Below are 27,386 nucleotides of genomic sequence, written 5' to 3'. Positions count from 1 at the left end.
CCAACTTTTTAAAAAAAATCCCCTTTACCTATTTCACTCATCCCTTCTGTTCCCCTTTGGCAACCATCAGTTCTCTGTATTTGTCTGTTTTTTTTTTTTTTCAAAATTTGTTTTGTTTTCAAAATTCTACATATGAGTGAAATCATATGGTATTTGTCTTTATCTGTCTGAGTCACTTCACTTGGTATAATACCCTCTAGGTCCATCCATGTTGTCTGAAATGGCAAAATTTCACCTTTTAGGGCTGAGTAATATTCCATTTTATAGACATATGTGTGTGTGTGTGTATATATATATATATATATATATGGCATGTTTTCTTTATCCATTCATCTGTACATGGACACTTGGGTTGCTTCCATATCTTGGCTATTATAAGTAATGCTGCAATAAACATGGGGGTGCATATATCTTTTTGAATTAGTGTTTTTGTTTTTATTTTTGGTAAATACCCAGTAGTGGAATTATTGGATCGTATGGTAATTCTATTTTTAATTTTTTGAGGAACTACCATACTGTTTTTCCCCCTGGCTGCACCAATATACAGTCCCACCAACTGTTACAAGGATTCCTTTTTCTCCACATACTTGCCAACACTTGTTATTTCTTGTCTCTTTAATTCTAGCAATTCTGACAGGTGTAAGGTGATACCTCATTGTAGTTTTGATTTGCTTGAGCATCTTTTATGTGTCTGTTGGCCATCTGTATGTCTTTTTGGAAAAATGCCTATTCAGGTCCTCTGCCTGCCCCCCTTTTTAAAAAGATTTTATTTATTTATTTGAGAAAGAGAGAGAGAAAGCATGAGTGGGGAGAGAAGCAGAGACAGAGAGTCTCAAGCAGACTCCACACTGAGCACGAGGCCCAACGCAAGGCTTGACACTGGGCTTGATCCCACGACCCATGAGGTCAAATGACCCTGAGCCAAAACCAAGAGTCAGGTGCTCAACCCACTGAGCCACCCAGGTGCCCCCCTGCCCATTTTTAGTTTGATGATTTGGTGGGTTTTTTTTGTTTGTTTGTTTTTTTTGGTGTTCAGTTGTGTAAGTTCTTCATATATTTTGGATATTAACCCTTTATTGGATATATCATTTGCAAACATCTTCTCCCATTCAGTAGGTTGCCTTTTTGGTTTGTTGATGGTTTCCTTCACTGTGCAAAAATAGTGACATTTTAAAAGAAATACATTCTTTCACTAGCTATTTGGTTATTCTGAAATACTGTTTATATGGAAGACAAGATTGATGCTTGATTTTTTTCATTTTTATTTATCAGTTTTTAGAATAATGAGTTGGTGCCCTAGAAATCTTCAAAGGTGATTAATAAGATCTCTTAAAAAGCATTATTATTAACTTATGATTTTTCATATATTTAATGTGTTTCAATCCACCAGAGTCATTATTATAATTTAATGGCCCCATCTTAATCTTCTGTGGGAGGTCCTTCAAGTAAGTACCTCTGTTCTTTTGACTCAGAATCAGGCTGGTGTAAATCTCTCAGCAGGGCAGAGGTGAGTGAAAACTGTGTAGATCTATATCCCAAACAGACTTTCATGCTTTGACCTTGGATGGGACTCCAGTGGCCTGAATTCAGCAGCACCAGGCAATTATGTAAGCTACTTGGTATCCTTCCAATGAATTCTGTTGTATTTAAGCCAAGAATCTGATGGATCTAAGAGAAAGGAGTAGAAATGGGGAGACAAGTTAGGATAAGATGGACTACAAAAGCAAGTTCAGAAGAGTGACTGCAATGTAACATCATTTATGGAAATTAAAACTACAAAATATGATATATATAAACAAAATGTAGTATATAAATAGTATAGCTACAGCATCAATAGATATAATAGACTGTGGACCATATATCAAAATCATGGGAGTGCTTATGTCTTGATCAGTGGAATGAGCAGGAGCAGAGAAATATAACTGTGGGTAGGGAGGGTAAAGGAGACTTTAGCTATGGAAGGTGTTAAAAGCTGCTGGCCTGTGATCTATTTGCTCCCTTTACTACAGGGATGACTTGAGGGTTAAAGAAAAAGGCACATGACTCTCCTTGTCAATTGTATCTTTTGTATCTATTTACCTTAGGTAAATAGATGAATGATATTTGCTAGAAGGAAGAGAATTTATCTATTTGATGCATTTAACAGATAGCCCTGGCCATAGCATTACTTATGCTAAATAAACCCAGAATCTAGGAAGCATGGTTCCAGAGCTAAGTAACTCTCTAGGATGTAAAATGAAGTCTGTTAGGTACCTGAGAAGCTTGTTAGAGACCTAAACTATAGCCATGGGTCAGAGGGTATATTAGTTTGCTAGGGCTATAACAAAATATCATAACTCTCCACCGCCAACCCTCTTAATAGTTGTATTAGTCTGCTCAGGCTGCCATAATAAGGTACTACAGGCTGGGCAGCTTAAACAACAGAAAACCATTTTCTCACAGTTCTAGAAGTTAAAAGTACAAGATCAAGGTATGTGCAAGTTTGGTTTCTTCTGAGGCCCTTCTCCTTGGCTGGCAGATAGCCACCTTCTGCTGCATCCTCACATGGCCATCCTTCAGTCCTTGCTTTCTGTGTCCTAATCTTTTCTTGTAAAGACACCAGTCATATTAACTAAGGCCAACCCATATGATTTCATTTGATCTTAGTTATCACTTTATAAGCCCTATCTCCAAATACAGTCACATTCTGAGGTACTGGGGTTAGGACTTCAATATATGAATTTTGAAGGGACATAATTCAGCTTGTAACAGAGGGTATGTGTCCAATGTAGGAAGGAAGGGCCATGTGAGATTTTCAAGAACTCTGATTTGTCTGAGCCTTTCCATGACCTGTATCTTTGAACTTATTAGTAAAACTTGATGCTGGGTAATATTTCTGATTCATGTGAATCCATCCTGGTTGTTATATGTATACTGTTTCCCTGGAAACAAATATAAAAAAAAAATATTGTGTCAATCTGGATGTCTTCTTTATCAGTCTTTGCAATTTTCTCTTTAAGTTTTTTAAAATAAAAATAAAACAAGAGAAGGGGGTAAGGAAGCTTACGTCTGAACAAAGGTAGGAACATGGGCTAGAGAGGGTCAAGGAGGTGTTATATTAATTAAACAAGGAGGCCATTAGACTGCTGTGGTTTCAATGCCTCGGCAGCCTACTAAACAAATAACCCTGTAAATGTCTCAAAGTCATGAAATTGAAACCTAAGAACAATCCATCACAAACAGCCAAGCAGACTTTCACCTGCAGCTAATCAATCACTTATTTGCTTTTCTCTGTAAAAGCCTCTCCCCAGCTCCTGTTGGTAGAATGCTCCTAATCACTTCATTTTGGGTCCTGCTTGATTAGAATATGTTTTGCTAAAAAAACAAACAAACATACAAACAAACAAACAAAAAAACCTTAAAATTTTTAACAAGCCTCAGTTTAACATTGGATATGCAGAAAGGGAAGCAAAGAAATCCTGTCTGAGTCATGTGACTAGCAACCCCTCAAAGGGCAAGGAGCCGAGAAAAAGGGAAATCACCCTTCGGACCCGGCGAGGAGGCGGAGCCGGGATCCGCCCAATGCGCAGACTCCAGGACAGGGCCCCGCGCAGGCGCAGGAGGGAGGGAGCGCTAGGCGGTCCCGCCTCCCTGGCGGCCTGGCGGCCTGGCGGCCTGCGCTACGTCTAGGCTGGGACAGTTCTTCACTTGGAGACCCGGGAGCCATGGCGCTGAAGGGTATCTCGGTGCTAGAGCTGGCCGGCCTGGCCCCGGGCCCGTACTGCGGTATGGTCCTGGCGGACTTCGGGGCGCGGGTGGTGCGTGTGGACCGACTGGGCTCCCGCGGAGATGTGAGCTTCTTGGCCCGGGGCAAGCGCTCGCTGGCGGTGGACCTGAAGCGGCCGCAGGGGGCGGCTGTGCTGCGTCGCCTGTGCGCCCGGACGGATGTGCTGCTGGAGCCCTTCCGCCATGGTGAGCCCCCCGGCGCCTCCTCAGCGCCGCTGGGGGGCGGGACGCAGGAAACGGGACGTTCGACAGGCAGCGCCCGCTGCACCCGTGCCCTGTTGCCGCTCAAACCCTTTCCTGTCCCTGCCTTTCTAGATTGTTCTGTCAGGTTTGCAGTGGACCGTTCGCCCCTTGGGATGATCTTGCGTACTTGGAATCCTAGATACTGCTGTTGCCCTTGTTCTCCTCATACCCATTGCCGGCTCCTTCCCACATTGCTCGTTTTTATAATCGCCTCTTCGTATTTGCCTTTCTTTATTATTGGAGGGTCACGAATCCTATGAGAATCTAACGAAAGCCATAGATTTCCCTCCCTGGAAAACTGCATATAGGTACATAGTCGAAGTTTTTCTACAGTTTGGGGGGTTGGTGTACCCTCCAAAAGCTATCCTCTGACCCAGGCTAACACTCTGTCTTAAATCCTTGTGTTCCCAAGTTCCAGCTTCAGATCAATTTAGTTTACACTCTGCGTCCTGGAGCCACCTTGTCTGTTCCGAACGTTTTCACCTTTTATAGACAGATGATGACCAAATCTATAACTGTACCCCCCTCTTTTAGAGCCACAGACCGCTGGAATACACAAGCCATGCACATCTCTTAACTGGCTGTCTCCCAGGCATGGCAACTTCCACAAATCCCAAAACAAGTCCATTATGTTACCTCCTAAAATAGCATCTCCTCCTATATTATTTGTCTCAGTAAATGGAACCAATAGTCACCCAGTTGCCTGAATCAGAAGCCTGCACCCCGTCCATGACTCCAAATATTCTTCACTTCTTTTGCTTACAGTTATCAGGAATCCAGACATTCTTCCTCCTTTCTCTCACTCGGGCTTTACATACTTGCTGTAGCTTCCTTCACACTGTTGTAACAGCCTTTTTAAAGCTGGCGTTTGGGTCCAGCACCACTTGGATCCATTCTCAGACAGCTGCCAGGTAATCTCGCTCAAGTACTAAACCAAAGCTTTGCCTGGTATATAGCAGGAAGTCAGTAAATGTTTGGTGAGTGAATTGAATGTCTGTGGGGCACCAGACATATTAAACGTGTTAATTCATTTATCCTCACAGCAGATTGGAGGATTATAATAATTTAATGATTAGGATTATATAATTTAATAATGCCCCATTTAAAGATGGAGGCTCAACATGGTTGATTCCAAGGTCTTGCAATTAGGAGGAAAATAGAGCCCTGAATACAGGCATAGCTACTGGGTGAGAGGATTGTGGCTGGTGTTTGTTTAAGCAGAGGACTGGAATTCTTTTTTTTTTTTTTTTTTTGTAATTTATGTACATTTAGGAGAAAAAAGACCATAAAATTATTATATAATCTTTATTATTTTTAGTCCCAGGAGATTTAAAGTACCAGTTATCTGAATTTTGTGCAATGAATATGGTACTTGCTGATAAAGAGCTCTTAGATGCTATTTTAGCAAATCCTTCCACAGATATTTGCTGAGCCTCTTGTGAAGGTACCCATGCTAGGCACTTTAGAGGCCCGAGGAAACAGATCAGACGTGAATCCTACCAGAGGATTCTAAGCTGATAGGGAAGGTGAAGGAATATCTACACACAGAAGCGCAGCATGAGGTAGAAGGTGGTGGGCAGTGATGGCAGGCACAGAAAAAGAAAAGATCCTAAAAGGAATAGCCGTTTTCAGAAGTGTATTTTTGACCAAATAAAGCCCCAGGGTAACTGCTCCAAGAGAACAAACCATTTCTAATAAATGACTAAGGAGAGGATTTGGGGAACTATAAAGGTACTGACTCAAGGAATGAAAGGCACACTATGGGGATTGAAGGAGCTTGGATATGCCTGAAGGGAAATAAGGAAGGGCTGGAAGGAAATGGTATTCTGGGGCAGAAGTCACACATTGCACAAGTGGTGACCTCACTCATTGTGTCCATGTCCTTAAAACATGCTAAAACCCACCACAAACGTTATTAGTATGACTTGCAAGAGTGCCATTTTCTGTTTGCCACAGAGACGGGATTATACCCATCCTCAGTTCATCCTTCTTTAAAAAAAATCACTGTTACTTTTCTCTTAAGGTGTCATGGAAAAACTCCAGCTAGGCCCAGAGATTCTGCAGAAGGAGAATCCAAAGCTTATCTATGCCAGGTTGAGTGGATTTGGCCAGTCAGGAAGATTCTCTAGAGTAGCCGGCCATGACATCAACTATTTGGCTTTGTCAGGTACATCGACAAAATAATTTCTCTGTACTGTTTATTTTGTTCCAGGTCGAGATGGACAGTTACACTAATTATAAAGAATTTTTAAAGGTGCAGATTTAAATATTTACCAGAATCAATAAGGGGACAATGGTCGTTCAAAAAGGGCGGGTTTGTCTGGCGCCTGCCTGGCTCAGTCAGTGGAGCATGCGATTCTTGATGTCAGGGTTGTGAGTTCAAGCCCCACTTTGCACATGGAACCTAGTTAAAATTAAAGAGGGGGGTTGGTTTGTCCTGGAACAGTTATTCTCAACCCTTTTCCCCTTGTTTTCACACATTTGAGGGATAATACACTCTCACTAGTAACATTTACTTACTACATTTGTATAATCAATTCTCAGGCAAGCCCCTGCCAGGAAGTAAGAGATCTGATTGTCCTGTAGTTTGAAAATGCTAATATCATTTGATCCCGCCTCCCCTCTCCTACCTTCATTGAGAATCATTGCCTGAGTCACCATTTTAGACTTCTCTAAATACCTGTAGTTTTAGGTCATATTATCACTTTATTAGAATTTTTGCCTGTGAGAATATGTCTTAGAATGACCCAGTCCTAGGATCCTAAGAAAGTATGTGCTTTTGAGTAAAGAAAGTCTCAAATTTCCTGTGAGTACAAATTTAAAAGGTTGAAGAAAAGAGTGAGGATGGAATCGGTTTTTCCAGCTATTTTAAAATGTAGTCACTTTTATTTTTCTTGTGTTCATTTTCTTGCATCTCTTTCTAATAAGAATGGCAGTGGATAATACTGTTGTTAAGCCATAAACTAAATTGATAACAATAATTTTTTCCCTGAAACTCAGCAAGTAAAAACTTAGCAATAAAATTCTGAAAGCATGAGTTGGAATCAAGTTTTAGAGAAGAAAAACAAAAAACAAAACAAGGAGCCTTGTTGTGGGAAAAGCCTGTTTATAAATATGCTGAATAGGCTTAGATTTGGAAAAGCATTATGTACTAGTATTCACTATGTTAGCAACTGGAGAGACTGGTTATTCCTCTTCAGGTGTTCATGTATTTATTTAAAAGAGACATTAAATTTACAAGTACTGTTCCCTGATGTTTTTTAATGATGTAGGTGTTCTATCAAAAATCGGCAGAAGTGGTGAGAATCCATATCCCCCACTGAATCTCCTGGCTGACTTCGGTGGTGGCGGCCTCATGTGCACGCTGGGCATCTTGATGGCTCTGTTTGAACGCACACGCTCTGGCAAAGGTCAGGTCATCGATGCAAGCATGGTAAGTGTGAATTAGGGGAAGTGATAAGCCTCCCGGTTGTTCCTAAGTATGATAGGCAGCTGCCTCGGATTCTTTTCTGAACAAGGCAGGAGATGAATGAGATTTGAAGTTAGAACCCAAATTAACTTTTCTTTAAAATAGCTTCATATCCTTTACGTGTGTTAGAATGTCATCATTGATTATCTGTTTGTGGAATCAATTTTCTAAACTTTCCGTGGCTCATCTGATTCCTGTGTTGGTTTCAGCAATTTCCCCCATACTATTTCTTGTGCTTCAAATACATTTTTCAAGCAATCTTCATTTAAAACTGGGCTCAGGAAGTCTCCCTTAGCAGATAGATAGAGAAGATTCTTTTTTTTTTTTTTTTAAGATTTTTATTTATTTATTTGACAGAGAGAGACACAGCGAGAGAGGGAACACAAGCAGGGGGAGTGGGAGAGGGAGAAGCAGGCTTCCCGCCGAGCAGAGAGCCTGATGCGGGGCTCCATCCCAGGACCCTGGGACCATGACCTGAGCCGAAGGCAGACGCTTAATGACTGAGCCACCCAGGCGCCTCTAGATAGAGAAGATTCTTAAGGGTGCTAAAGTAAAATGGGCCAGTCTAGACCTTCCTTCTACGTTTTTCGGGGAAACTCCAACATTGTGAGGCTTCGTTTTTTTTTCACTGCCATGCCTTGAGAATGGGCCTCATGTTATGCTAGGCACTTTCCCTGTGCAGTTTCTCCTAATCCTCAAAACAGCAGTTTCACTTGGAGTATGTTATTTTAAAGAGGAGGAAGCCCAAGTTCTCACAGCCCCTTGGAAGGAACCCAGTCCAGCACCACTACAGGTTTGCATTTGGGCAGCTCTTTGGAGGGAGAATGGAGATGAATGTGAGGAAGACAAGACTGGAGGCAGAGAGACAGTTACTGGGTTGTTGCTGAGAGAGAAGCGTGAGCACTAAAGTTATTGGTGATAGAATGGGTCTGGGTTTAAGGGAAATTTATCTCTGAGAATGTAAAATTGCCAGGATTTGGTGATGCATTGGCAGTGAGGGGAAAAGGAGGAGTCAAGGCTGACTCCCCTGTTTCTTTCTTTTTTTTTTTTTTTTTGAGATTTATTTAGAGGGAGAGACAGAGAGTGTGTGCATCTGAGTGAGGGGAGGGGCAGAGGGAGAGGGAGAGAGAGAATCTTCAAGCAGACTCCCCACTGAGAGAGAAGCCCAATGCAGGGCTCGATCCCAGGACACTGAGATCACGAATGGAGCTGAAACCAAGAGTGGGCCCCTTACCCAACTGAGCCCCCTAGGCGCCCTGACTCCCCTGTTTCTGCTGTGGGTGACCCAGTGGATGGCAGCACTGGCACCATGGGGGAGGACTGCCGATGGAAGAGGCAGCGTGAGTTAGTGGGTAGGAGCACAGACTCCGGCAGCCCCCCTTCCTCCACCACAGGTCTGCCACCGACTCACTCTGTGATCTCGGGTAAGGTACTTACCTCCCTGCGCTTCAGCTGCTTCTTTGTAAAATGGAGATAACAATGGTACCTACCTCAGAGCATCGTTAGAGAACTGAATGAATTTATCCGTTGTTCAGGGTTTAAACAGTGTCTGGCATAGAGGTGGTGCTCTATTATTATTATTATTATAAAAGGAATTCAGTTTGGGTCATTTCAAGTTTGAAGTCACTCAGATGTCCAGATGGAGGTGAATACTCGAAGTTAGAGACTCGAAAGAGTTGTAGAGTCATTTGGGAGCCACCTGAGACTGTGTGGTCCTCTAGGGAAGCAGACAGAACACTGGGTTTGAAGAGTGGGCAGAAGAGGAGAAACCGGGCTAAGGAGAGCAAAGTGGAGAACTGTAGTGTGTTTCCATGGAAACGAAGGAAAGAGAAAGTGCTAAAAAAAAAAAAAAAGAAGGAATGGTCAGAGGGCCAGATGTTGGTGGAGACCTCAAGAGTTTAGATCTGAACAGTGTAAATTGGATTTGCCATTGGTGACCTTTTACAAAAGCCATTTCCAGGGCCCCTCATCTTGGGGCCTTGGCTTGCACTACCTTCTCACAGGCTAACTCCTGTGACATTCACATTGTCCTCTGTGTCCCTGTCTGAAGTGACTTTGGTAGGAGTGGTGTGTGATTGGTCTTTCTATCTCCAGCTCCTGGCCCAGTCCCTGCACACCTAGGAGCAGCAGTGGTACCCACTGTGCACTTACTGTAGGCCGAGCACGGGCGAGGGGCTTTCCCTGTGTCTTCCCTCTGACCCACATAGCTCCGTCAAGGAGGGGTGCTCACTCTCTTGGCATTTGAAGACTTCCAACTTGGAGACGGGGAACTGCCTTCCAAAGCAGGTGGCTGGAGAGGGTCAGACGCAGGCAGTGTGACATCTTCATGGGCATGAAAACTCATGCTTTCCGTCACTGCCCTCCATGGACATGGTCCCTGGGGTCCAAAAGGAATGAGCTAAGAACAAACATGAGACCTTGGGAGTTTTAAGGAGAATATAAGGTTAAATACTTACTTAATAATAATTTGAATAATTTACTAATTATGTGTAATTGCTTATTTATAGTCAAATATCAATAAAAGGTAATTGCTGCTTTCATCAGACTGTGTCTAATCAGAATTACATGATGATTAGGAAGATAGTCGGTTGTTAGTATATGTGGAAATGCAAACTTGATTCGGGGTTCATGTTTGCATTAGGGTCAAGTGAGTGTTGGCTAATAACTCTAAGGCCTTATGGGTCAGTAAAGCATGATATTCATTACTTTCCCATCTCTGGGAACCCTTGTGATACAAATAGTTATAGAAGCTGATGAGTGAGCGCAGATACCTTATTCTTCTAGGCCATAGTTTTCAAGTGTTTTTAGCGGCAGAATCCTTGACTCAGGCTTGCCTGTGATGTCCGGGGGTCGTCTCCTTGGAAACTGCCAAGTGAAGAAAACTGTGGAACATGATGTCTGTTTTCCCATGTTTACCCCTGATCTGGGGAAGGGCACTGGACCTGGGGCGAGGTGGCTGGGCGCTAGCACATAGGCTGTGGTCCCACATGATGAGAACAGTGTAAAAGGTTGGGAAATTGAGGCTGCAGTTCCCTTGTGTCAAAGGGCTCTTGTCTGTGTCAGCTGCTCAACATGTGCGTGAAGGGTAAGAGAAGATGTACATCTGGGTAGCGTGTGGAGGTGAGGATTGTAACTGCTGTTGCTGCCCTATATTCTCCTACCCAAATAAAATTAGGATAAAATTAGGATTAAATCAGAACCTCTGTGTGTTCTGGATGGGCCAAACTGGACCCGTAACTCTATTAGTGCATGTTTTTTCAAGATACTCACCAGTATATCTAGTATATAAAGGAGATTTTGTGTATGTGTGTATATACATTTATGTATGTATATGTATCGTTATATGTGGTGTATCATTCTACGTGTGTGTGTATGTATATATATGTGTGTGTATGTATATGTATAGATATGGGGACTCTAAAATCTATGTAACCCAGTTTCAAAAGAAGCCACTTATACAAAATATACATACTATTTGGTATGTCAGATCTCAAAGCCATAAATTTAGGTGTGCATGAGATTTCAAGTTAAAAGGGAAAATTGGAATGTATCCAAAGATACATTTTGCATTTGTTTCGTAGCCAGTAACTGTGAGAAATTCCGTAGGCCCACCAAGGGTGCTTTGATGGCGTTCTCCCTGGGGGCCTAGATCATTAGGATCATAAAGCCATTAGGAGAGGGAAGTAGTCTTCTTTGGATAGCCCAGTACATCCAGCCTGTAACAATTATACCTGAGGATATGAATCCATTACTATTACTTCAGGACTCAGTGGGAAGTTGGCATTCCCAAACTAGTTTGTCTGGACTCAGAAAACCCATGTATCTGTCACTCATATTGTTATGTTTGTTACTTTCTAGTGATTGTTAAAATTAAAATGTATTAAATATTCAAATATAGTTTTCTTGGGCTTGGAGTCAAAATAAAATAAGCTAAATTTAACTGTAATATGATTTACCTTTATAATGTGATATGCTTCATATATCTATGTGTATGTGTTTATAGGTATTGAGATCAGAAGATAGATTTTCAAAAGCCTCTTTGCTTTATTTTTAACTTTTTATCCTGATAGTTTTAAACATATATAATTATAGAGAGAATATATAATGAACTTCCATGTGCCCTCACTTGGCTTCAAAAATTATCAACATTTGGCAGTTTTATTTGAAAGGGAGAACAAAAGTAGTTCCTTCTAAGTCTTTTCTGAAAAGTATCTTCTGACCTGAATAGTGGAGAAACCCTCTACCATAAACCTGTTCTAACACACTTTCTTGAAATATCAAAGAAGTTGTGTAATTAGATACAATCTTCCTATACTCTAAGAAACATTTGTATACCAATGTTAAAAAAAAATCTAAGTGGAAATTAATCATGCCTTTATAGTTTAAATATCTGGATTCATATTGTATCCTGTTTCTTCTTCAAAGGTGGAAGGAACAGCATACCTGAGTTCTTTTCTGTGGGAATCTCAACAACTAGGAATGTGGGAACAGCCTCGAGGACAGAACTTACTAGATGGTGGAGCACCTTTCTACACAACTTACAAAACGGCAGATGGGGGGTTCATGGCTGTTGGAGCATTAGAGCCCCAGTTCTACAAGCTGCTGATCAAAGGTAAGTAACTTTCATGTGCCTTCCCCATCTCCCCTTTTCTTGTGGATGTTCTGTAACCTCTATTTTGGAGCCTTTTGAAATTCATTGTGTCTTTTGTTATGTATCTACCTCTAATTAACCTAATTATAGCCATCATTATATTGTGGGGCATTTCCCTTATGTTTTAAATTGACAGGTAATTTGACAAGTCTATAAAATAGCTCAGACTTTAAAAAAATAATCCATTTTGTGGAAGTTCAGTTTTTTATCACATTTCATACTCAGATATTTATATTGCCCTTGTGTGCCCACATCTTATTCTTCCTTAGGAATGACCTGCTGGTTCTACCAGTTCTTTTTTTTTTTTAAGATTTTGTTTATTTATTTGATAGAGAGAGACACAATGAGAGAGGGAACACAAGCAGGGGGAGCGGGAGAGGGAGAAGCAGGCTTCCCGCCGAGCAGGGAGCCCGATGTGGGGCTTGATCCTAAGACTCTGGGATCATGACCTGAGCCCATGGCAGACACTTAACAACTGAGCCACCCAGGTGCCCCTCTACCAGTTCTTATACCTTGATAGATGTCACCTATAGTCCTCCCCAGTGTCAGGGGTCACTAGAATACAGAGCGACCTTGGTGAATAAGATTTTGTTGGAATATGTTATTATCACTTGATGCTTCTACAGTTTACCTTTCTTGTAGATTCTTGTCTTATTTGCACGTGGCCACAAGTTAGCAGGAATATTTGGGATCTCTTCTTCCCTAATTAAATAATTGGACTAATGTTATTTTGTTTCCGTAAAATGTTTGAATTTAAAGTTTACTTTACAGATACCTGAGTAAGAAGTTGTAGAATATATAATGTGGTGTGACAAGCTGGTCATGGTGCATCTATCTTTTCAACTTTAAGTGTGGAGTTTTGTTGTTATGTTTGGTAGCTTTTCAGATGCAATATACTACCTACAGTTATTGGCATATAACTGAAATTGTCTTTTACAAGCATCAGAAAGCATTTTATGATCAACAATATTAACTTCACTAACTTAAATATAGTTGGAGAAACGTAGAACAGAATGGTTTCTCTAGATAATAAAGGCTTTTCTGTTCAGAAATTAAAACTAAGAATGGAAGGTCTTAATTCAAAATCAAGGACAGAACAATGCTATGTGAGGGGCTGAGTGGTGGGAGTGACACTCCTTCCTCGGGCCTTGGAAGGCAGCAGGATAGAGCACAGTGGAGTCCATACCTGACGTAAACCTTGTATATTTATGCATTGTCTATAGAGAATTTAAATACAATAATAAAAATGACTAAACTTCAGTCAGCTTTTTATCATCATCATTCACAGGCAATTCTAAATGACAATGATAAAATATACTCATTGAAAAAAATGTTTGAGTTCTGAACAATTGTTTCAGCTACTATTGAGTTCTAATAACATGTAAGCTGATTAGCACATTTTTATTACTTATCCTTTAATAAATATTGCATAGAAGTTATCCAGAGAATGCCCAGTTTTATAGTCTCACTCCAGTGTTTTCTTTTAAAATTTTTATAGTTTCAGCACTCACATTTAGGTCTCTGTTAAATTATGAGTTAATTTTTGTATATGGGATGAGCTAAGGGTCCAACTTCATTGTTTTGCATATGGCTATCCAGGTTTCCCAGCAAAGACTATTTGTCAAAGGGACTGTTCTTTCTCCATTGAATGGTGTTGGCATCCTTGTTGAAAATCAGTTGACCATAAGTGTAAGGGTTTATTTTTGGACTCTCAATTCTGTTCCGTTGATGTACATGTCTCTCCTTAAGTTAGCACCGCACTGTGTTGATCACTGTAGCTTTGTAGTAAGTTTGAAAGTAGAAAGTGTGAGCCTTCCAATTTTATTCTTTTTCAAGATTGTTTTGGATTTGTTTGGAGAAAAAAAAGCTGGAATTCTGTGCACTACCACACAAGGGCCTAGCACCCTCCAGCTTTCAGCAGAGCTAAGGGAGCAGGTTTTTATTTTTTCCCACAGAGCACAGTGGTGTTGATTCCATCAACTTTTTGTTGAGACAGGAAGGGATAAAAATAAATTTGGAACAGAGAGGGGTGGACATTCTTTTCCCAAAGTATTTTGTTCAAGGTATTTCCCCCCAAAATAAGTTGAGAACCTTTAGTATAAAGGGAAAGAAAAGAGACTTCAAAAAACAGGGCAAATGAGCACAAGAGCAGGGAGGAAAGAAAAAAAAAGACTGCAACTTGCTCCCAGGGACTGGAGAGAATTAAAAAAGGAAGGTTAGAATCTGTCAGTGTTCCATTAGTCATCTTCTGCTTCATCCTCCTCTCCTTCCTCCCCCTCATCATCACCTTCATCTTCTTCACCTTCATCTTCTTAATCAGTATCTTCCATACCTTCTTCATTGTCATCGTCATCTTCTTCCCTTTCTTTCTCATATGTATTAGGAACCAAGTAATACTGTAATGGATTTGGCCAAATATCATCTTTGATGACCTCTCCTAACTCGTCTGCACCTGCATCAGAATGGTCAGTAAACCAGGTGAAGAAGCTCTTTGGTTCCCCATGCTGTCTCTTCCTGCTGGCTTTATTCTGTGTTTGACTTGAACGTTTCATCAAATCCTTTCCAGATTTCCATTTGATTTCAGTGGACTTTGAAGGTGGATCACTACTCTCATTCAGATGAAATTCTTGGAAGAGAACTTTATTTTCAAAGTAAGGATTTTCATCAAAATAATATTCTGTTCTGTAACCCGATTTAATATCTTCAAATTCTGCCACTTCAACTCTTGTCAAATAATGTAACACCTCTTCATCCTCCTCCCCAAGCAGTGCAGACACTTGTGGATGGTTGACAAATGTTCTTACCCCCCAATTTGGGGTTTGGGCAGTCAATTCTGCCCTCTCCTGAAGAAATGGTTGGCAGAGTTTGTTATGTTCCTGTTCCTGTTCTACTTTCAAAATCTCACTGACATTTCTGTTAAGTCTATTTCACCTTGTATTTCATCAACATCTTTGATTGCTTGCGGTTGTTTTTCTCCCTTTAGCAAGGGCTGAGATGTCTCCCTCTCCCTCTGGCTTGGGGGCAGGTGGCAGTCTCGGTTTCTTCGTTTGAGGCAGGAGTGAAGACTGGCATTTGGGGGCCAGGCTGTGAGGAAAGTCCAGGAAACAAGGGCAGAGGCATGTGTGGAAGAAGCTCCAGTTACTCCATATGTTGCTGTTCTTGCTGGTGTCCTACAGGTCTCTGAGGTTCTGTTCATTTTTCTTTTCCCTTTTCTTTCTGTTGCTCAGACTGGATAAGCAGTTTACTTTTCTTTGAGTTCCCTGATTCTTTCTTCTGCTAGTTCATGTCTGTTGCTGTGTCCCTTTAATGAAGTTTTCAATTCCAGAATTTCTTTTTTTTTTTTTTAAGATTTTATTTGTCAGAGAGAGAGAGAGAGAGAGAGATCACAAGCAGCGGGGATGGGTAGAGGGAGAAGCAGACCCCCCCCAGCAGGGAGCCTGATGTGGGACTTGATCCCTGGACCCGGGGATCATGACCTGAGTTGAAGGCAGATGCTTAACCAACTGAGCCACCCAGGCGTCCCTAATTCCAGAATTTCTATTGGTTCCTTTTTCAATAATTTCTGTCTCTTTATTGATATTCTCTTTGATTAGACATCATTCTCAAACCTTCTTTTAATTTTTCAGACATGGTTTCCTTCAGTGCTTTGAACATATTTTAAGTAGCTAGCTGATTTAAAGTCTTTTCCAGTAAGTCCGATATTTGGCTTTTTCAGGGACAGTTTCTGTTCATCGCTTTTTGTCTTACGTGTGAGTCATATCTTCCTTCTTCTTTGCATGCCTCACAAATTTAGTTGAAACTTGATATTTTAAATCCTGTAATGTGGCAACTCTGGAGATCAGGTCTCACCTTCCTTTCCCTTCTCCTCAGTCCTGGGTTTGTCATTTCTGCTATTTGTTTATTTAATGACTTTCCTGGACTAAATCCGTATTCTTTGGTATGTTCAGCCACTGAAGTCTGTTCCATTAGCTTGGTGATCAGGTCATGATTGGATAGAGATGTCCTTAAATGCTTTGAACCAATTAATTTCCCATCTTTTCCTGAGGTGCTCTGTGCCTTCACTTCTTGCTTGTGCGGAGGGAGACTCGGGGTCAACCAGAGGTGAAAGATTAGGACCTTTTCAGATCTTTCCTGGGCGCATACTCACAGCCCTACATATGTGCCTTCTAAATTCTCAGGAAAATGTTGGAGCATTTCAGAGCCCCCCATGAAAATCCTATTCCCCACTTTTAAGTTTACTTGTCAGCTTCCTTTTAGTTCCAACAGGGAATGCCACCTCAGATAGCTATGATAGTAAACAATTGCCACTGATTTTTTTGATATATGTCAAAAGTGTTCCAGGAATAGGGCATTGTGAGCTCTAAGTCAGATCAAATGAAGACAAGCCCTGAGAATGGAGCCTTTCAGGGAGCTGCTAGACAAATGGCAGTTCTCTGGGAATGGGATTTTGGGGAAGCTCTCAACTCATTTGCTTCCTACAATGGCAGTTATCCTGTTAGTTATTACAGCACTGTGGTTGGGAGCCCGTTGGTTTTGACGGCTACAACAGAGCTGGGAAGAGAGGGATGAAATTAGTGCAAGTTATAACACCACAAGTCTCACCGATCTTATTGGGATGTAGTTGTTTTTCCTGAATAAATGCTTTTTGGATTATTGTAAACTTTTGGTTAATTTCCAGAGTTATGAAAAGGTTCATTCTGACCATTTGTGCCAGGGTTCTTGTTGCTTTTATGCAAGAGCAGGCTTTTGAAGGTTCTGGCTCTGCCATTCCAGAAGTTAACTTACCTCCTTGGTGTATCTTGTTGTTATCTTAAGATAAAACATATGTGTTTGGCACGATAATTTCTAACATTCACACTCCACCACAATGAATGAGTTTTTCTGGAAACACTGAAAATGAAATGGGATATTTTTCTAGCAGGCTAATTGTTCCAGCCCTTCAACTTCTGACCACCTTCTAGATTTTCTCTTTCTAAGTCTAAACTCTGTAACCACCCTGATTTTTTTTATAGCCTCCTCTCTTTGCATCTACAGCCTTTTATGGTATCCTTAACCTCCTCTCTCCCTTCAAAGTTCACTAGGGATCCTTAGCTGATAGGTGGTTTGTGGTTCAGGCTGACTTAGCATGTTCAATCAGCTTTGGCTAATCTACACAGTCCATGCCAAAATGCCTCAGCATTTTCTTTCTTTTACAGTATTTATTTACAAAAATAGTACTTTTACTAATCACATGTACATTACTTCTCTCTCAGGTCCCAACTGGACCAATGGCCATATCCATAATGATTTTTTTAGGTAGTGTTAATTATGTACCTCATTTATTTTACCTTATATTTGAGATCTTGAGACCATACTTCATTGAACTCTTCAGTGTCTGAACATAAATACACAAGGTTCTTGCAAGGTACAGATTCTACTGCTGCTTTCTGGGGCAAAGAAATCTGAAAACACAGAATTTCATGACATTTTGGGATAACAAGACTCTTGTAGTATAATCAGTAAGCACTAGAGAATTTTTTTAAAGTAGTTCTAAAACTTCAAAATATTATTAAAAGGAAAGCAGATGGCAAGTGTTGCCAGGGTTGTGGGAGAAACTGCAGGCCTGTGCGTTACTGGTGGGAATGTAAAAATTATTTAGCCGCTGTAGAAAGCTGTGTGGCAGTTACTCAGAAACTTAAAACAGAATTACTATAAATGTTATGCTATGACAATTTTTAAAAAATGAAAAATAATTCAAAATAATGTGTGTTTTAGAAAAAAGTATAATACAGAATTTGTAAAGTAAGAAGTAAAAATTCTCTCTGTCCTTCCACTCTGGGAAAGTTTGGGATGTGGCTTTCATGAACTTTTTCTGTGTACATATCAACACAATTGTTTTATTTATTTATAAATTATATTTATATACAGTATATAATCATGTAAATTTGTAGTTAATAGCTATTTTTTTTATTCAACAGTATACTAAAGATGTCCTTTCTTGTCAATCCAAAAAATCTGCCTCATGATATATATAGCAGCCATATGATATTGTATGGTGTCCCTGTACTAAAACATTATTTATTAATAAACATTAATCTTTGTACATAGAACATTGCATGCTTACAACATGAATTTTTGACTGCTTCATATTTGCCAGATATTGTGTCACAGAGCAGTAAAGTTTATGACACATACTTAAAATAATAAGTATTTTGTATAATCGCCTGTGTGTATGTATATGTGTATTTAAGGTAGCTTTTTGGAAATTAAAACATACTTTCCCAAGTTTTAAATAGTGTCTGAGTCTACAGACCAGTCCTTGAAATGTTTGACTTAAAAATACCAGAAATTTAATATTGGTTATGCTATAAAAACTAGCTACCATCTACAGTTGTATTTATGTGGGGGAGTGGTTTTAGAGTTCCATACAGGAATGTCAAGAACACAGGAAACAGCCTATTGTAAACTTTTGGTGGCTAATCCTGTGACCTTGATCAGGGTCCTGGGCAGGATGGGAAACTGTGGGCTGAGAAAGGATGAGAAGACAGTTGAAGAGCTGGGGTGTCAGAATTAGGAGTAGGAGCTGGGGTCCTTTGATTTCTAGTATTTTTCCAGTATACAAACTATAGCTTGTGAGACCATTGATCTTAAATATAATGTCTGTTACAGAGAGAACATATTGGATCCAGTTTTATTTAGTGTTAGGATTCTGATCACATTCTGAATGAAAAAGCATGCAGGGGCACCTCGGTGGCTCAGTTGGTTAAGCGTCTGCCTTCCGCTCAGGTCATGATCTCAGGGTCCTATGATTGAGCCCCAAGTTGGGCTTCCTGCTCAAGGGGGTGCCTGCTTCTCTCTCTCCCTCTGCCCTTCCCCCTGCTCGTGTTCGCTCTCTCTCATGCTCTCTGTCTTTCTCTCTCAAATAAATAAATAAAATCCTTAAAAAAAAATTAAAAAAATAAAGCATGCAAATGTTTCTAGTAGTAGCTATGATCTATATCACTATTTTTGGCTAACTGGTCATTTTATTTGTTTTTTAATCACAGAGTTTGGGGCAATCAGGAAGAAGAAAGCTAAGTAAAAGACATCCTTAGAAACATTTTTTGGGGTAGATTATAGTGATAAACCTGAAGTTATGGCTCCGTGTTTTTCCTGGTATTTGAATGGGACAAGTGGCTACAGAGAAAAATTTATTTGTGTATCCCACAGTTGTCTTTTCACAACTGTCCAGAACTGTATGAGTTCTCCTTATTTCCTTATATACCTCAGAACCCTAAGAATGGCTTTCGGTATTCATGTCTTACCTCTTGAGGGATTTTCCTCTTCAGAGCAGTTTACAATTAGTCATTGTTCTTCTACATGATAGGGAAGGAAAGGATGATAAAAGTGATAATTATTAGATTAACTTGACTAAACTTATGCAAAATAACATGCATAAGCAGAAGGGCCTTTCATTATTATTCCACTCTCACCGTCTACACTGAAAAACCCTCTTCCATGAGGGAGTAAACATGACATTTACACCAAACCCTAGTAAAGTGGCCTTTTGGGTATAATTCAGTCTGCTCTGGAGTTCAGGTGCATCTGCAGGGGTGCAGATGCTTTATAGCTTTAGTCTGTAAAGGAGGCATAGATCAGGTCACGGGCCCAAGAAGCCATCCTTTCTGTTAAATCCGCAGCTGGATGCTTTCATCTTTTCTGCACCGTGTGTTGATGGGCCCTTCACGGTCTCCTTCATGCTTGACACAAAAGTCTGTGTGCCTCACTCATGATTTGGCTGGGTGATCACTTTCTGTCATGTTTGCTGTAGGAATAATTTGTTGCGTGTGTCTCTGGTTATCTTACAAAGCCTCTGTTTCTAGTTCACAGCAGTGTTCTAAGAGGGTAATGAGTCACACATCCGTCCTACTAGAGCTCTTTTATTTGACCAAAATAAAGAGAGGTGAATATTATATATAAAATTGCAATTTTGAATTTAATCATTTACCTTCAGTTTTCTTAAAAAATGGGATAATTGTGTGTCAAGTTATTTAAATTTTATTTTTTGTAGGGTTTGGGTACACTATATAAAATGTGGGGTTGTTTGAATTCAGTATGACAGATAATAGCATCATGAGGAAATTTATTTTTGAAAACTTACTCTGGGGAAAAAATCAATTTCTGTAAACTAGACCTTTACAAATAGACTACTTTTGATGAAATATAAATAATAAAATCTTGCCAGTGGGAAGTCTGTTTGGAGTCCTGCTACCCGCTTACCTCTAGCCATTGGCTCCAACTTCAAGTTGAGTTTGAATTTCCTCTCTTGACCCAGTTGAGAAATCTTACAGAACATCCTGTTTGGGACGGTATGGTGAGGTCAAAATGCATTTTCCTTGATTATAATCACTCCACCCAAAGCTTAAAATTTTAAGAAATTGTGTTTTTATCTCAGGACTTGGGCTAAAGTCTGATGAGCTTCCTCATCAGATGAGCATGAGTGATTGGCCAGAAATGAAGAAGAGATTTGCAGATGTATTTGCAAAGAAGACAAAGGCAGAGTGGTGTCAGATCTTCGATGGCACAGATGCATGCGTGACTCCAGTTCTGACGTTTGAAGAGGCTGCCCACCATGATCATAACAAAGAACGGGGCTCGTTTATCACTGAAGAGGAGCATGGGGTGAGTCCCCGCCCTGCACCTCTGCTGTCAGACACCCCAGCTACCCCTTCTTCCAAAAGGAATCCTTTTGTAGGAGAACATACTGAAGAGATACTTAGAGAATTTGGGTTTAGCCAGGTAGAGATCAATCAGCTTACCTCAGATAAAATTATTGAAAGTAATAAGCCAAGAGCTAATCTCTAAGTCCCAGGCCTCCTAGCTCAAATGAATTTGAATATTGCATGTTCAGTACAGAAGAATACATAAAATTCTAAGTGTGGAAACATGAAGGAACAGTATCACAGTGGACCAGCTATTCCAATCAAGAAACAAGACTGATTACACAGTAATGATAGAATTCTGAAAATGGTTAACATCATGGCTTTTGATTTAGGAATGTTTTTAGTTTACCAGTATCAAATTGTGACAGTTTTTCTGCCTTTCGATTTATTTGATAGATTATATTTTTAATATTAAAATGTTAATAGGGCACCTGGGTGGCTTAGTCAGTTAAGCGTTTGCCTTTGGTTCAGGTCATGATCTCAGGGTCCTGGGATCAGGCCCTGCACCCGGCTCCCTGCTCAGCAGGGAGTCTGCTTCTCCCTCTGTGTGCACATGTGCGTGCACACTCTGTCTCCCTCATTCTCTCTTGCTCTCTCTCAAATAAATAAATAAAATCTTTTAAAAAAAATTAAAATGTTAATGGTGTACCTTAAATGAATAAATATAATGCTTTTTATTAAATAAAGCCTTCCCCTCCCTAAAGTTTGCTTATGCTTTTAAGTTTGTGGAAAGCTTTCAAGAAAGCCCTTTTTTTTTTTTTTTTTAATTTTTTTTTATTTGACAGAGAGAGACACAGCGAGAGAGGGAACACAAGAAGGGGGAGTGGGAGAGGGGGAAGCAGGCTCCCTGCCGAGCAGGGAGTCTGCTTCTCCCTCTGACCCTCCTCCCTCTCGTGCTCTCTGTCTCTCATTCTCTCTCTCTCAAATAAAAAAATCTTAAAAAAATAAATAAATAAATAGCACTTAAAAAGCATTTTGTGGCTCATTGTAATAACTTTGGCTCTACTGTTTACCAAAATGAAGTCCTTAGAAAAGTTTGATCCAGGGTGCCTGGGTGGCTCAGTCGTTAAGCATCTGCCTTCGGCTCAGGTCATGATCCCAGGGTCCTGGGATGGAGCCCCACATCAGGCTCCCTGCTCAGCGGGAAGCCTGCTTCTCCCTCTCCCACTCCCCCTGTTTGTGTTCCCTCTCTTGCTGTCTCTCTCAGTCAAATAAATAAATAAAATCTTTAAAAAAAAAAAAAAAATCTGATCCTTTTTATGTGATAAAATCATTCAGCCAGTATCTGAATTGGAATTTTAGAAAATGTTCTTGATATTTTCTTCAAATAATCCCCAGTCTCCATCTAGACCACCATACTGAGAGCCCCGCTTCTCTTTGTGGCTGCCTCTTAACATCACCCACCCACATCTCTTTCTCAGTAAATTGCCATCTTTTTGGAAGTCCTTCTAGACTCTTCCTCAACTTACCAGTCTCCAGCCTCCATTCCCATCATGTCCACCTCTGTCCCAGTAGATCCATGGCTTATCCCTCACTTTATTCAGGCCACTGCCCAAATGTCACCTTATGGAGCACCCTTTCCTGACCCCTCCCTAGAATGGCAGCCACTTCATCACTCACTCTCACCTCACCCGTTTTGTTTTCCTTCACGTCATGTATCATTACTGACATTATACTGAATAGCCCCAGCCCTCTTAACCAAGGCACACTAGAATGAAAGCTTTATGAAGGACTTTGTGGGTTTTAGTCACTGCTAAATCCCCAGTTCCAAGAACAGCACCTGGCCCATAGTGGAAACTTTGTAAATATTTATTAAAGAAGTGAATCTCAATAGTGAAGTGCTGTCAGTTCCATCTTCCTAGCTCCGTACCAGTCCCCTCTGCCCAACACCCTTTGTGCCTTCATTCAGGCCCCTATTATCTCCACCACGGCCTACTGCTCAGCTTGCCTACCTGACTTTTGACCTCCAGTATTATTGCCTTCATTTTTTTTGTATCATGTTACTCTACTGGTAATCTTTATCACACCAAACTGGTCTTTCAGTCCTGTAAAATTCCTCAATGGTCCTCTCTTTTTTCTATATAACAAAATATAAATCCATTTATATGGCATATCAACCCTTTATTTATAACAAGACTTCTCCCTAGCTGTCTAGTCCCATCCACACTCGCTGCTCCCCGGCACTTTACATTGGACTGCCTTAAGTTCCTAATTATGTGATGGTCTCTCTTGCTTCCATTCCTTTCCGTACTGTAACATTTAGCAGGACTAACAATACTCCTAGTCCCTTTTGCTCCAGGTTGTTGATTTAGCAAATTGAGACTTGGCTCAAACACAGCCTTCTTTGCAAAACTTTCAGCCCTAGGGCAGTTTTATACAGTGATTGTGAAATTTGGAGTCAGAAAGGTCTTGCGTTCAAATATCACTCAATCACTGTGCTAAGACAAGGCCTATCATATGCCTGGAATATCCTAAGTGCTCAGTAAGTTTTAGTTCTAAGGGGCCCTTCCTATGTTTCCATTGCACTTTGTACATATCTCCAAGGATAGTCATTGCTTTTAATGTAGTTTACAGAACTCTTCACTAGGTCATAAGCTCCTAGAGTAGTTGCTCTAGCACACAGAAGAATCATCTGGAGATACTGTTAAAATACAGATTCCTAGGCCCACCCTAGAGATTCTCATGCAGTATGTCTAGGGCCAGACCCATGAATTTGCATTTTTGCCAAGCTTCCAGGTGATTATCATGCTGCTGGTTCAAAGCCCACACTTTGAGTAGCACTGTCCTAATGGATATGAACCAAGTCTTTTTCCCTTTGTTACTGTCATAATAGGTACTCAAAAAATAACTGTTGAAGGGTTGATGAGGGAAAGGATAAGAGCCAGTTGGCAAAAATCTGCAAATAAACAGATGGGCTAGCTCAAAATACTGATTTCTGTGATTAATTTACTTCATATCAAATGTTGAATGAAAAATTAGTTTTTGTAGGGTATAAACTTTTTAAGGAATACAGGTATGTAAATAAGGTTAATAATAGCCTTTGTTAGTGACCCATACTTTTCTTCTGAAGAGTCTAAGACCTTGTGCAGAAAATGCTACACTTCTCTTTTGTTATCTTTTGACAAACTGTAGACTTAGGAATAGGCAAGGGGGCAGGTGAAAAGAACATAGGAGGCTATAAGGAGGATGGAGGAGAAGCAGGAAATTGAAAATGGCAAATTCTAATGAAAGACAAATTATATTCTTGAGTAAATAGGAATTTTATTCTTGAATGTATAGTTGAATATACACTGATTTGCACTTTCTCTTTATCCTACAATGTAGGAAGTGATGAGATGCTACCAACTGTATGGTGATAAATAAATCACATGGAACAAGATGACTGGCTGTATCCAGGCCTCTTTGTATTCACATCACTCCTCCAAGCACATTCTTGGCTTCAGTCACAATTACATTGTACTTTATAATTTGCAAAATACTTTTACCTATGTCACATCAGGATGCCTTCAACTGGCAGCAACAGTATCCAAAATATGAAATGTTTTGACTCACCTCGAATCCAGAAGGATTTTAGGGTTGCCTGAATCCAGTCACCCAGACCCTATTTCCCTGCATTCTTGTGGCTTGTCAAGTTGCCATCCTCCATATGTTCACTTTATCCTCAGCCTGGTAACAAGCTCTAGATCTCATATCCACACACAGGGACATCCAGAAGAAGAGATGGTCTCGGGAACCATCAGCAAATCTTGTCTTGTGTCTCTTTTGATGGAGTTAAGGCATAGGCCAGTCCTACGCCAGTCTTTATCAGAGAAGGTAGGGTTGTCCTTAGATAAAACCAGCCTGCTCCTAGAGCGCCCCTGGACTCAGCTAGCTGGAAGCACATGGGTGTGTGAGGAAGGGGTGGATTCTGGAATCTAATCCAGGTCCTATCAGGATGGAAAGAGTGGAGAATGGACGTTGGGTAGGCAGCAAAAAACATCCATTACATACAGTATCCCAGTCTCTCTTCAACAATCACAGGGATAGGTGGGGCAAGTTTCTTCATTGTACAGATGAGAATGCAAGGCTCAGATGGTTTTAAACCTTCGTTCACATCTCCCTTTGTGTCTGAATAATTTGTTCATGGTTCCCCTAGGCCAAAAGAAGTATCTAGTTATTCCATTTATAAATAATTAGGTCCCAACAACTTAAATATTTATGCCCCAACAGCTAATTCACTGTTTGAAAAAATATAATACACATAAATTGAGAGAAAGCATTTTAATTTTTATTTCATTTTTAACACACTTGTGGGTCATACATGTGTTGGCCACTGTGCAGCTTCTCATGCCTCAAAATTGGATTGGACACCACTACCCCCATTTTCTGTTCCACATTTGTTTTCATATACTATTGGCTTCATTGAAAGGATTAGAGTGCAGTCTTAGGTTGAAAGTGTGAGATACCTCACTGGCAGTTCATGTGGTGTCTGACAGATGTTGAGTTTCACTCTGTTTACTATCTTTGAAATTTTAAATATCCTGAGGCACCCCTCTGAGTTCAATGTGGTGTGCTGGGGCATCTTAGCACACAGTTTGGGAACCACCAGTTTGAGTGATTTGCCCAGGAAGGTACTGCTAAGAAGAGGCAGATCCAGAATTTAAATTTTAATATTCTGACTCTGAGTCTTGCTCTTAAACCATTTTTAGGGCCCTTCCCATAAGATTGTGTTCCTCTTGCCCCAGAGACTTTTCACTGGAACTCAGGGTCCAACAAAGAAAATATGACCCATGCAGGGTCTTTAAAACAGAGGAAATTTATTCTTACACCATAAACAAAAATAAATTCAAAATGGATTAAAGACCTACGTGGTGAAAGCTGAAACCATAAAATTCCTAGGAGAAAACATGGGTAGTAATTTCTTTGACATCGGCTGTAGAAACATTTTTCTAGATATGTCTCCTCTGGCAAGGAAAACAAAAGCAAAATTAAACTAGTAGAACTACACCAAAATAAAAAGCTTTTCAACAGCAAAGGAAACCATCAACAGAACAAAAGGACAACCAATTGAATGGGAGAAGATATTTGCAAATGATATATCTGATAAGGGGTTAATATCCAAAATAAGTAAAGAATTTATACAACTCAACACCAAAAAAACAAACAATCCAATTAAAAATGGGCAGAGGACCTGAATAGACATTTTCCCAAAGAAGACATACAGATGGCCAACAGAAAGATGAAAAGATCCTTAACATTACTAATCATCAAGGAAATACAAATCAAAACCACAATGAGATAATCACCTTATGGTTGTCAGAATGACTAAAATAAAAAAACAATAAAAAACAAGTGTTGGCAAGTATGTGGAGAAAAAGGAATCCTCCTGCACTGTTGGTGGGAATATAAGCTGGTGCAGCCACTGGGGAAAACAGTATGGAGGTTCCTCCAAAAATTAAAAATAAAATTACCTTATGATCCAGTAATTCCACTACTGGGTATTTGCCCAAAGAAAACAAAAAACACTAATTTGAAAAGATACATGCATCCCTATGTTTCTTGCAGCAAAATTTATAATAGCCAAGATAAGGAAGCAACCCAACTGTCCACCCATAATGAATGGATAAGAAGATGTGGTGTATATATACAATGGACTATTCCTCATAAAAAAAGATGAACTCTTACCATTTATGACCACGTGGATGGACCTAAAGGGTATAATGCTAAGTGAAAAGGTCAGAGAAAGATAAATGCCATGGTTTCACTCATATGTGGGATTTAAGAAACAAAGGAAAGAAAAAAGGAGACAAAAAAACAGACTCTTAAATACAGAGAACAAACTGGTGGTTGCCAGAGGGGAGGCAGGTGGGGATGGGTGAAATATCAATCAATCAGTCAGGAAATGTAATATAGAGAATTTCATTGGTGATAAAAGAGCTGAGAAGCCCAGGGGACAGTGAGGCAGGCAATCCAGATATGAACCACAACAGGGAAGCCAGGGCCACTCGTATGGCTGCAGGGGATAATGGGAAAGACAGTGTTAGCAGGACCCAGAATTTAAGGTTGCCTGGTGGAAGCTGGACCCACTGTGGAAATGCAGCCACTGCCATGGACAGCTCAGGAAGGAGAAGGAGAAGGAAGAAAATAACATGATTTCCCTCCGGCTCCCAGTCTTCCCACCAATGCCTTCCATTGGCCCAACCTAGCTAGAAGCCAGAGGGCAAGGGAACCTGGGAAATGTAGTCTCTTATGATATAGAACATGTGAGGAGGAGCCCGGAATGGACCTGAGCAAACAGGCAGTTGATTGATACTACAAAATGTAGTGTATACACTTTATTCACTCAATAATTCCTTTAGCAAATATTTATTGAGGACCTACTAGGTGTCAGAGATCATGTGAGATGCCGGGGATACCATAAAGACGGAAATAAACCTGATCACTGCTCTTAAAGGGATCAAAGACTAACAGGAGAAATAGAATAAACACAAAACTGGGGCGCCTGGGTGGCTCAGTTGTTAAGCGCCTGACTTCAGCTCAGGTCATGATCCCCAGGGTCCCGGGATCGAGCCCCACATCAGGCTCCCTGCTCAACGGG

The 27,386-nt window shown here is 40.5% G+C and overlaps 1 protein-coding gene and 1 pseudogene across 2 annotated transcripts; one reads left to right on the top strand and one right to left on the bottom strand.

The window, feature by feature from the left end:
• The first annotated feature begins 3,602 nt into the window (after positions 1-3,602).
• Positions 3,603-21,290, top strand: LOC118006478 (alpha-methylacyl-CoA racemase-like). 2 transcript variants are annotated; one of them, XM_034999147.1, is made up of 5 exons: positions 3,603-3,951; positions 6,032-6,175; positions 7,281-7,441; positions 11,903-12,089; positions 20,542-21,290. In XM_034999147.1, exons 1-5 carry the CDS (start codon positions 3,705-3,707, stop codon positions 20,949-20,951), a joined length of 1,149 nt encoding a protein of 382 aa, XP_034855038.1. In that variant the 5' UTR covers positions 3,603-3,704; the 3' UTR covers positions 20,952-21,290. The 2 variants fall into 2 exon arrangements, with proteins under 2 accessions (XP_034855038.1, XP_034855039.1); XM_034999148.1 differs by lacking the exon at positions 6,032-6,175 and having other exon boundaries at positions 3,609-3,951; positions 20,542-21,278.
• LOC118006571 lies at positions 14,366-15,886 on the bottom strand (annotated as a pseudogene).
• Positions 21,291-27,386: the final 6,096 nt, after the last annotated feature.

The sequence above is a fragment of the Mirounga leonina genome, unplaced genomic scaffold (genome assembly GCF_011800145.1).
Source record: "Mirounga leonina isolate KUSES-001 unplaced genomic scaffold, KU_Mleo_1.0 Mir_97, whole genome shotgun sequence".
NCBI lineage: Eukaryota > Metazoa > Chordata > Mammalia > Carnivora > Phocidae > Mirounga > Mirounga leonina.
Note: the sequence above shows the minus strand (reverse complement) of the source record. Positions and strands in the feature narration are given on the sequence as shown.